General features: G+C 34.1%; 2 protein-coding genes across 4 annotated transcripts; both read left to right on the forward strand.

Annotated features, from left to right (window-relative positions):
* On the forward strand, positions 180-11,508 carry LOC109348294 (receptor-like kinase TMK3). Of its 3 annotated transcripts, none has more exons than XM_019588676.1 (3): positions 180-2,707; positions 2,910-3,439; positions 11,493-11,508. In XM_019588676.1, exons 1-2 carry the CDS (start codon positions 301-303, stop codon positions 3,416-3,418), a joined length of 2,916 nt encoding a protein of 971 aa, XP_019444221.1. In that variant the 5' UTR covers positions 180-300; the 3' UTR covers positions 3,419-3,439; positions 11,493-11,508. The 3 variants fall into 3 exon arrangements, with proteins under 3 accessions (XP_019444221.1, XP_019444220.1, XP_019444222.1); XM_019588677.1 differs by lacking the exon at positions 11,493-11,508 and having other exon boundaries at positions 181-1,707; positions 1,750-2,707; positions 2,910-3,681; XM_019588675.1 differs by lacking the exon at positions 11,493-11,508 and having other exon boundaries at positions 2,910-3,681.
* Positions 5,543-6,720, forward strand: LOC109348295. The gene has a single exon (XM_019588678.1). The coding sequence runs from the start codon at positions 5,747-5,749 to the stop codon at positions 6,440-6,442; it is 696 nt and encodes a 231-aa protein (XP_019444223.1). The 5' UTR covers positions 5,543-5,746; the 3' UTR covers positions 6,443-6,720.

Consider the following 12,401-nt stretch of genomic DNA (forward strand, 5'->3'; position numbering starts at 1 on the left):
CCAACCAGTAGTACCATAGTGGATATGTGGCACTGTTAACGTGGCAGCAAGTTTCCAGAATATTAATGACACTCATACCAACATGCTACATATTTACCTACAAAAATTATACACCCTCCTCCTATCATAATTTCTCATCACCATAAATCAATTCTGAAAAGCCACATCAATAACTAAACCCAAAAGCCACATTAATCACATTTCACCATTTCTTATTTCCTTCTCACTCCTTTTTAGTAACAATAACAACACACTCTTTTCTTCTTTCTCTTACTTCCACTTCCACACACACTCTCTCACATGAACCTTCTCATTCATCCACCGTGCACCACCCTCTTCTTCCTCTTCCTCCTCCTCAACACTTCCCTCTCCGCCACCGACCCAAACGACGTTGCAATCCTTCTCCAATTCAAGAAAACACTGAAAAACCCTGAACTTCTTTCATGGCCTGAGACCAATAACCCTGACCCATGTGGTCCTCCACAGTGGAAATACATTTTCTGCGTTGGTAACAGAGTTTCTCAGATTCAAGCTAAAAACTTGAACCTCACTGGTCCATTACCTCAAAATTTTAACCAACTCACTTTTCTCACTAACTTGGGTCTTCAGAATAATCGTCTCAATGGTCCTCTTCCAACTTTTCGTGGCTTATCTAATCTTGAAAAGGCTTTTTTGAATTACAATGATTTTGATTCTATCCCTTATGATTTCTTCGAAGGGCTAAGTAGTATAGAGGAATTTGCTTTGGATTATAACAACATTAATGCTAGTAGTGGTGGGTGGAATTTTCCTCCTTCGTTGGAGAACGCGACCCAGTTGAAGAAATTATCGTGTATGAATTGCAATTTGGTGGGTCCAATGCCTGAGTTTCTTGGAAAGTTTATATCTTTAACGGATTTGAAGCTTTCCTTGAATGATTTGACTGGAGAAATTCCTGGGAGTTTAAACGGCACAAGTTTGCAGATTCTGTGGTTGAATAATCAAAAGGGTAATGGCCTTAGTGGGAGTATTGAAGTTGTGACAACTATGGTTTCTCTTCAAAGTTTGTGGCTTCATGGTAACAAGTTCACTGGGTCAATTCCTGAGAGAGTTGGAGAATTGGTTTCTTTGAAGGATCTCAACCTCAATGGGAATAAACTTGTTGGGTTGATCCCTCAAGCTTTAGGTAATTTGCAATTGGATAATCTTGATTTGAACAATAATCACTTCATGGGTCCGATCCCGAATTTTAAAGCTGCTAAAGTTACTTATGATTTTAATGGTTTTTGTCAAACTAAGCCTGGGGTTTCATGCTCCTTTGAGGTTATGGCACTTTTGAGCTTTTTAAATGGGTTGAATTATCCTTCAAATCTGGTTAATTCGTGGACTGGTGATGACCCGTGTAAGGGGGAATGGTTTGGGATTAATTGCAATGCAAATGGAAAGGTGTCTATGATTAATTTGCCTAGTATGAAATATAATGGTACTTTGAGTCCATCGGTTGCGAATTTAGGTTCTCTTGTTGAAATCAGATTGAGGGATAATAATCTCAGTGGTATAGTGCCTAGTAATTGGACTAGCTTGACATCACTGAAATTGTTGGATCTGAGTAACAATAACATTTCCCCACCCCTGCCTGAGTTTAGTAATGCTGGCTTGAAATTCATAACTGTTGGGAATTCTCTGTTGAATGTGAACTCCGAGGCCCCTTCACCGGGGAGCAAAAGCCCTTCATTGGGGAGCAAAAGTCCTTCATCGGGGAGCAAAAGTCCTTCATCTGGATATGGAAATGATGAACCGTCATCAACGTCAAGACCAGTAGACTCGAACTCTAATTCTAGTGTTTCTCATGAATCCAAAAACTCCAAAAGGAAAGTGTTGGTTTCAATCGTGGCCCCGATTGTGGGTGTGATGGCTGCAGCTTTTGTGCTCATTCCCCTCTATGCATATTGTTTCAGGAGGAGAAAGGATAGCTTCAAGGCTGGAAGCTCACTAGTAATTCACCCTAGAGATCCATCCGATTCAGACAGTGCGGTGAAAATTGCCATTGCTAATAATAACAATGGAAGCATTTCCACTGTAATGGGAAGTGGCTCCGGGACTATAGATGGCAGTGGATCTGGGAGCTCTCATACCATTGAAGCTGGAAATCTAGTGATCTCAATTCAAGTCCTACGAAATGTGACCAAGAATTTTGCCCCCGAGAATGAGCTTGGCCGTGGTGGATTTGGCGTTGTCTATAAGGGAGAATTGGATGATGGGACTAAAATTGCTGTCAAACGAATGGAAGCTGGTGTGATAAGTAGCAAAGCCTTAGATGAATTCCAGGCTGAAATTGCAGTTCTATCAAAAGTTCGGCACCGGCATCTAGTGTCCCTTTTAGGTTATTCCGTTTCAGGAAATGAGAGAATTCTGGTTTATGAGTATATGCCACAAGGGGCTCTCAGTCAGCATCTTTTCCATTGGAAGAGCTTAAAACTGGAACCCCTTTCTTGGAAAAGGAGGCTCAATATTGCGTTGGATGTTGCTAGAGGAATGGAGTATCTTCATACACTGGCTCACCAGAGCTTCATTCACAGAGATCTTAAGTCGTCGAATATTTTGCTTGCTGATGATTTTAAAGCAAAAGTCTCAGATTTTGGATTGGTAAAACTTGCTCCTGATGGAGAAAAATCTGTAGTGACCAGGCTTGCTGGGACTTTTGGATACTTGGCGCCGGAATATGCAGGTAATTTTTTTGCAAGTTCTTAAAATAGCTTATACTCTTATTTACTCATTCCCTTCTGTATACTTTTAAATTTATTTCATTATTTGTAGATGAATTAGTTGATACATACTGCAGATGAATTATTAACTTTTGTTGTGTTTAAGTTATTTATTGCCTAAAAAATGTACACTAATCATGTTTTTTATCATTTAATATATTTCAGTCACAGGAAAAATCACTACCAAAGCAGATGTTTTTAGTTTTGGGGTTGTGCTAATGGAGTTGTTGACCGGATTGATGGCACTTGATGATGCTAGACCCGAGGAAAGCCAATACTTGGCAGCATGGTTCTGGCATATAAAATCAGATAAGGATAAACTATTAGCTGCTATTGACCCAGCCCTTGACAGAAAAGAGGAAGCGTTTGAGACCGTCTCCATCATTGCCGAGCTAGCTGGACACTGCACTGCCAGAGAACCAGGTCAGCGGCCAGATATGGGTCATGCCGTGAACGTTCTGGCTCCTCTTGTTGAAAAATGGAAACCATTTGATGACGACACTGAGGAGTTTTCCGGCATCGATTATAGTCTTCCTCTTAATCAGATGGTGAAGGGCTGGCAAGAGGCAGAGGGAAAGGACATAAGTTATGTGGACCTTGAAGACAGCAAGAGTAGTATACCGGCAAGACCTACTGGATTTGCAGATTCTTTTACTTCAGCCGATGGCCGGTAAAAACCAATGTTCTATTGCATTTTTTCTCTCTTTTCCTTTTGTATTTTTCAATAGGTTTAGATTTCTTGTTCTTTTCTTTCTGTCTAAAAAAAAGCCTTGCCTAAATGTTTAGTACTAGTGCTGTAATTGTGGTTTTGTTGGAGATTTGATATGCTCTTGAAATCTCATTTGTATGAGTGTATTTTCCACTATGACATTTAAGTGTTAATGGTTGTACATAGTGAGCCATGATCAATGAGAATGCTTGTTTCTTTATTCATTCATTTATGTTTCAACTTTCACTTGTCATGTGAATATGTTTGGGTATGAATATGATGAAGATTCTTTGCATTAAATGTACATAGTTTTCGACCACCCAATCATTAATTTGTTAAGAAAAATTTCTTTTTAATGGGAAGCATAAAAAAACCAAATTGATAAGGTCATATTTGCATTATAGATTCTTCACAAAAATTGTGTGTTGCTGAATGATCTTAGGCCCACAAATGTACTATTGGATCTTGATAGTTCATTTCATGCTTGGCAATAGCAACACAAGTTTTAAAGAAAAAATGAATTCCGTATTGTGTAATTTATGTGTTTGTTGCCAATAAAGGTTTCATTATTTGTTCCGATGTCATATTTAGAGACAAATTCATTTATGTTTTTTTGTATTTTTTTTTATGACTAAATTTTAGTTAAAATTAAAATTTTAATTTATTGTCAAGATTTTATTGATTATCTATATATAGATATATTTTCACACAAATTTCTCTAGTTAAATATCATTTTATTAATTACAAAACACCTTTTACTATCACATCTTCAACTCTGAAGTCCATCCAGAATAAAAATCAATATGGTTGTGACAGGTTCAGTCTTGGTTTCTCCTTTGGATACATATATAGTGCAGTGTATAATGATCGTCTTTGCATGTGTAATCCAATTCAGGCATGATTCTAACATATTTTCTATGGAAAGAGATAATCAAACTTTATTTATAATGCATTAATTCCTAATGATATCTTGTCTATCGTGTGCTCTCATCCGACTCAATATTCTAATGTCTCTTATATTAAGTTTATTATCATGTTAATATTTTACCAATTAACATTTAACCTTATATAACATTACAATGTGTAGTTGTGAATTAACAAATTTCCTTAAACTAGGGTGACACATTTCTATCACATATTAAACATGATGCATTGTGTCATTTACATCTCTCAATTTCTCTCATGTTGTATGACTAATACAAGATACTTAAATCTAGTGATATGTGATATGATATTATCACTAATTTTTACCTCTACATTAGATTTGTTTATCTCTTACTAAACTTACACTTCATCTATGACGTCTTACTTGGACTTATAAGAAAATCATTTGCTTTTTAAGCTTGTGTTCTAACATGATCTTAACTTCGTCATACGTATTATTGATTGTTCTAATCTAAGTAATTTGAACTCTTTTCTTATCTAGTGTTTTTCACAACATCTCTCTAAGTACATTTTGTGAGTCTCTTTAACCCCTTCTGTATTTATATGCTAAACTCGATAACAAATATATAGTCTTATGATAGACTTCTCCATCATAAAACTAAATTAGTTTTTGGTAATACACAATTATTTTCCTCAACTATTCAAGTATCCTCTCTCCTAACCATATTATGGTAGATACTCAATCCTAACCTTAGATTCTATTCAATTCTCTTAATGAATTTACCAAAGAGAGAAAAAATCATACTACAGTTATTAATTTCTGACTTTCTTTTTCAAAATCATACAAAGTTACAAACTAATTTTTTATCAAGATTCTATTAATAAATGTCCAAAATTACTTTTAATGCAATTTAAATTTAAATTCCTAATCATTAAACTGAGGATACTAACATTATCTAGTAGTAATCATATATTAAAATATAAAAAAGAAAAAATGATACCTGATATTATAAAGTTTATACACTTTGTATTATATATCATTCATATTTAATTATTATTGACTTTTAAAAAAAATGTAATTCAAATAAATAATATAATAATTATGTATACATTTTTACATTAAAAATCCATAAATATTATATACTCTAGAAAAAATCATAAAAAGGTTTAAACTAGCTTGAAGATTCTTTTTTGAGAAAAATGGATATGGAAAATATTCCCCAAAAACCACATATGATACGACTCGTTTCAAATACTTGATTCCTAAGTCAACAATCTAATTTAGTTTCCACTAATACCCTTCTTCCTCACTCTAATTACTAAATTGCCCCTTAAACCCCTCTTCTCTATATTTATTTACACATTCGTATACAAAACCCTTTGTTCCTAATTCCTTCATCGGAGCAAAATGGTTGACGGCGGAGGCGCGACATTCTCCGTCGTTTACTTCGACGGCGAATCAGAGACCACCGTCGGCGAAGTTAATGTCGACTCCTCCTTCAATTTCAACAAGCTCCTCTCCTTTCTCAGCCACAACATCGGCGTCTCGCCGCACCAGTTATCGGTTTACCTCGCCTCCTTCGGTTCAAACCGGAAAATCCCAATCACGGCGAAATTCAACTTCTCCGCCATATTCATCAACACCGCCGGCGCTACCGCCTCATCGTTCTTCCTCGTCAAGCGATCCAAACGCCCGAAGAGGAACAAGGTTCACAGCAACAAATGTTCATGGACAAACGACGACAACAACAACGACAACATTAACAACCACACACCGGCGAACGTCGTGCTTCTGCAGCGGAACGCCGCCGTGCCTTTCGATTTCTCTCCGGCTCTGAGTCTGATCGATTACGAGAAACGCATGATGGATTTAGAGATGCAAAGGGAAATATACCTGATGAGCATGCGAGTCGGCGAATTGTGCTTCGAAAGAAAAACACATGTCGTAGCCGCCTACGACGGCGGTGGCGGCGAAAGTGTGATCTGCGAAGAATGTTTGAAAGGAATTGACGGTTGTTTTCACCGGTGCGTGTTTGACGCGGTGACGTTTGATTTCAGGTCACCGGCTGGACCGGTAGCCCGTCCCGTCAAGGGAACCGAGTAAGAAGTAGCGTATTAATTTTCTCTAGTGTTTTCACTGTGTTTGGTATTTTGTGTATAACAGTGTAGATAAGAATGCTTTTTGGAAAATGAACGATGTGAGACTTGCTTTCCGATATGCACCCTTCATATAAGCCTGCCGGACCAGGTGTAAGGTTACCTTTGGCTCTGACTATGATACCATGTTAAAGTTTCTCAAAATCAATTGACAATGAAAAGAGTAGCCCAACAAGTATTTAAATCATTATCGAGACAATAAAATCAGCGATATGAGACTTACTTTCCATCCAACTTGGTGTGGTATACGATAAGAAGTTTAAGGTATACCCAGTTTGTTAGTTATGAAACACCACTTTTTTGACGTTGGTTGTTAATTGATTATTATTCATTACACATGATAATTGTGTTGACCATTTTGCCCCCATTGAGAATGAGAGATTTTAGGTATCTAATTATTATTACATTATATGGAATTCATTTCGTATTTTTTGGGAAAATTTAGGTTGTTGTGGTTTTTGTGTAGTTCGAGAACAGGAAATAAAGGGTTTTGTGAGCTGTGATAGAATGGTGGGAGCGGGACAGCAAGGGCTGCTTTGTTTTTCATGTCACTCATGATAGAGATTGCAACATCAAAAACTAAAGTGATTGAATTGAATTACGAATGAGATGTTGAAACTGTTTCCTATCCAAATCTTTTATTTATTTATTTATTTTGTAATGACACTTTTATCTCTTGTTTATTATGGAATCATATTTTTGTCACTGTAAAAAATGAGTAAAAATAATAAATTGTCTCTCCAATAATCGAGAGGATCCTTATTCGAACTAATTATGAGTAAATTGTTATTTTATTAATCAACAAGACATTAATGTAATAGTGTAAAGTCCCAATTGGAGGGGATGAACCGTCACAAACTCGAAATAGATTAATTCCTTAGCAAAAATGAAGGAAATATCTTTAGTACCTAGTAGTATAAAAAATGATATTTTATTAGCTGTTGTGTTGAATGAATATAAAATTGTGACCTGAATGTCCAATTACATCATAATCTTTGTATGCTAGAGATGGTGAGAACATTATCATATACGAAATCAAAACTTCTTTGGAAAAAACCTTATGGCCTTATATATACGATATGGTGTGAAAGTTGTTTCCCTACTCATTCTTTCTCAATCGTGCTGTGTAGATTAACCCAAAATTTCAACTTTTTTGCCTTACATTCTCATTCATGCTCTCACCCGCTATTTTTTTGTTTTGAAAATTTTCAATTTTTTGTCTCCAGCACGTTCCATTAATTATGATTTATCAAAAAAATTGTTAACAATCAAATTTTTAACTTTAATATATTCTTTTATCCAATTATAAACTAATGATACATGTAGTATTATAACTTGTGGGATAACAAATGTATAAAAAGGATAAACCATATTTTACTTGTCCCACTTGAGCTGGCTCATCACGTGGAATCTGAGTTTTATTTCTTTTGGTAGCTTAATTAATTTTCAACTAATCGACAGCAAATTATAGGTAGCCATATTTCTATGCAAAGAAAAATAAACACAATATTCCACATAAAACTAAACATAAAATAAATCACCTAAGTATTTAACAAATTCCTAATTAAAGCCAAGAAAAATATATATTTGAGTACCTAATCTGGTCAAGCGTTCTCGTAAAAAACATATCTAACACGTCATATTTATAGATAAATATATTTTTGTTTTTTAGGGCCATCCAGAATCATTATTTAAAATTAAAATTCTAATATATTATTAATATTTTATTAACAGTCTCTATATATCTCTATGCACAAGTGTTTCTTCCTTTCCATAACATTTTAAAAGAATAAGGTAAATATATATCTTTACATAGCATTTGTACATAGCATATGTATTTACATTATTCTTTAATTCTTTAAAAAATATACAGGCAGCTAAAATATATACAAGCAAAAAAACTTCAGTTACAATATATACAAGGAGGTAAAATTCAGTTACAAAATCCTTGATCATTGACCATTGTGATAGATCATATTTCTGTAACACCTTCCAACAAGTTAACACCCAAAATTAACCCCTATTTTGATGTATTTTGGTTGTAACACTGTCAACATTTGCAACTTAATTGACTATCAGTTAAAATCACCCTTACCTAATCCACCTAAAGTTTTATAAATAACATACCTTAAAAAAAATTATACATCAACCATTCACCCCAATTTTATTTTATCTTTCAAATTATTCAAGTCTCTAGTTAAGAATGTCTTTTTCAACACCTCAAGTTGAATCCAGAATCGAATTTTCACCTCTTCCACAAGTTGTTGAGCAAGAACAAGATCATATTATTGATGAGGACAAAGATAGCCACATATTTATGACAGAGATTGAACCACAAGAAGAACAATGTTTTGATTGTGAAGCCATTATGATAGTGCTTCGTTTAGCCATGGTTTCATTGTTGCTTGTAGGGTTTGCCCTACATCAAAGTCAATTAGAAAAACCTGATTTAAACCCTATTCCACCAAGATTCTTCATTGACTCACTCCTTATTCCTGAATTCAAGATCTCTAATGGTGAGTTATCATCCACATTTGATATCAAATTAACTATTGCCAATGATATGAACTCCTCAAGTATCAATATCATAAGGCTTGATGTTGCTATGACTTATCAAGAAAATAAAACCCTAGCTTTGGTAACTCCTATTGAGCTTCATTATCCGATGCAAAGCGATGTTTTTCTCGTTGATGCCGAAGAGATGAAGAGGATGAATGTGAAATTGAGCACCACAGGATGGGAGAGGGATCAACCTGTTGTGGATGACGTTGTGATTCAAGCCATGGATAAAGACATGAAACGAGGGTTGATGAGATTAGGATTGCAAATGATGGTTGTTGGGGAGGTTCAATTTGGTAATGGATGGGTGACAAGTTTTGTAATGTACCCTAGCTGCAATGGTTTTGCGGTTCGGTTTAAGGCCGCGGCGGATCGGCATGGTGAGGCAGCGACGGTGGTGGACCAGAAGCCTAGAGAATGCATAGGTACTGTTCAATGGGAACATTTGAGAAAGATGTTGTAGAGAATAGAGAACACATGCAGTGAAATGTTTGGGGTATTTATGTCCAAATCAATTCAAACTACAACTACAAATTAAATTATTCTAACACAACCAAAAGTGATGAAGATCTTATGACTTTTTTTGGGAGCATTTCTGGATTGGTTTTCAATGAATGTATTTATTTCAATTAAATTTCGGATTCTATTTATAAACCAAGTGATCTGAATGGAATTGCATGTTACATTTACACAAGAGTCAAATCTGCTCAAGATTGACAAAAGATTTATACTTACACAAGATGTTACATTTACATGGAAACACATCATTTCTCACACAATATGTCTTACTCAATATATCATGAGTTGTGATTGATCAGAAAACTACTTAAAAATTATATTTTTAACTTCAATGTTTTTTCTTTAATCAATCATAACTCATGGTACATGAGAGTGACACATATTACATGACAGAAGATGTGTTCTCGATTTACACAAGATTACATTATATGGGATAAATCTGCTCAAAATTTACACAAGATTTAAACAGTAATAATGGAAAGAGAAGTATTCAGGACTACCAAAGAAAAAATAATGTGCATTGATATTTTTATTTTAAAATTAAAAGGAAAAAAGTACTCTCCATTACATTTTATTCTGTCTAATTTCATTTACTTTGGTAGGTGGTCTAGGCTTTTAATTGGGTTTGATTCTTCATCATTTGGGGGAACTTAATTTCTTGGTTTATAGCATCCCAATTTTTTTGCCTATACTTAAGACTTGAGACTTGAGAGGGTTGTTAATGGTTATGTTATAATTAATTTTTAAATAATAAATTTATGCTTCAAAAATAGAATTATAGTACTACAAACTAAGTGGTACCCCATCCTTCCCATATTAAAATAATGTTAAATAAACTATAATTAATATAAATGCTCATGATTATGCTTTGATGAACTTGACATACTTTTTATTTGAACTAAGATCCTTTCCAATATTGAATCATCGGATATTGAAAGGTAAGGAAAATAAGATATTTGTAATCTTTAAAATTAAATTTAAAAATAATCAAATATCTAAAGCTTTAAAGATTTTTATGTCACCTATTAATGTCTCTACCTAATACTGAACACTTGAATATTAGAGATGATCTAGTTTAATTCAAATGCAACTATTATAAACTAATTTTTATAGTTTCTCATAAAAATAAAATAAAAACCAATTTTTTTATATCTATATTTAATAAGGACAAAAATCCACCACATTAGCTGTAAGAAAGTCTTGGTCCTCATTTCCATCTAAGACCACCCATGAATTATAGTATTTGTTACATATTTAGTCATACAATAATAACCTAGGATTACCATATATAATACTTCTCATTCTTGTCTACCATACCTATTCTCTTCTCTCTTCTTTTCCATAAACATGGCCTCCTCATCAACCAAAGTTGAACCCCAAAACGAGAAAGGCCATGTTAAGTTTTTGCCTCTTCCTCAATCAGAAACTGAAACCCATGATATTAATGATGAACATCTTGAAGATCAATCCTTCTCAATTTCTGTGGATTCCACAACCACAAGGACAATCAATATTCCAGATTATTATTTTCCAGAAGAAATCTTGAACAATAGGACACAAACATGCGAAATTGCACAAGATCTTCTTGGCTTTATAGTGTTGATACTATTAATATTCTTACCTCTTTATCTTAGGCATTTAGGGTCACCACATGATGACCCTATTCCACCTATTATCACCCTCAATTCAATGTATGTCTACAACATTACCACAGGGAAAGAGGGTCTTGGTGCAACTTGGGATGCCAAATTTACGATCACAAATTCAAATGTACCATCCATTTACTTTAGAAGGGTTGATTTCACAATATTCTATAAACAAAATCCAGAACATGTTCTTTCCTTTGCCTCTTCATACCCCTTTTACTTGGACCAAGAGGAGGATATGAAGTTGCATGTGAATTTCACAACGGGTTTGGAGGATAATGAACTTTTTGTGGAGAATGAATTGGTGGAGGAGATAGGTAAAGATAAGCATAAAGATGGGTCATTGAGTTTTGGGATGCAAATGAAGATTCAAGCCATATACTATGGTGAAACATGGGTCTCAGACGTGACTATGACTCCTCATTGTGAAGACTTGAGGGTTCAATTTCTCACTAGCAAGGATTCAGGAAGGTTAACTAACCCTAATAGGAATTTCTCAGTTCCTATAGAATGGAAGCCTTTCTCTTTCTTTTGAATGATTACAATAACTTCTTAATAAGATTTCTAGCTGGTGATAGATGGATTAGGTAGGTTGTCTTTGAGATTTAAGATTTGTATAGAAAGTGAGTGCAAAAATATTGAAGACTTCACACAGAAATATATATGGTTGATAATGATGTCAGCAATTCATTAAAGAGTTTTATCATTTTTACATGAACTTCTAAACATTATATTTGATATGTTTAACATTTATCTCTATTCTTTTAATTGATTTGAAAAGTACCATTAAAAGACTGAAGGAATATGTTATGTGTAGTGATGACAAAAAGATACACTAGACCCGTTTAATATGTCTTCATAAATCAAAAGTGAGTACAGGCATGCCAGCTTATCATGTTGGACAAATTCCTATACCTTGCAAACCTGTATATGAGTATTAATAATTAATTAAATAAAATAAGAAATCCATAAAACATCATAAATATAATAAATAAATAAGTTAAGGATAAAAAAATAGAAAGTCTTTATGTATTATAAGTAAATTAACAAATCATATTATATTATAATTTTTAGCCATTAAATTATATTTCATCATATTTTATTTTAATTTTTTATAAAATTTTATATATATATATATATGCAACTCACAATGCCCAATTGAAATGCCCCTGAGCTTTGCGG

Source organism: Lupinus angustifolius, chromosome LG05 (genome assembly GCF_001865875.1).
Source record: "Lupinus angustifolius cultivar Tanjil chromosome LG05, LupAngTanjil_v1.0, whole genome shotgun sequence".
In the NCBI taxonomy this organism is placed as follows: Eukaryota; Viridiplantae; Streptophyta; class Magnoliopsida; order Fabales; family Fabaceae; genus Lupinus; species Lupinus angustifolius.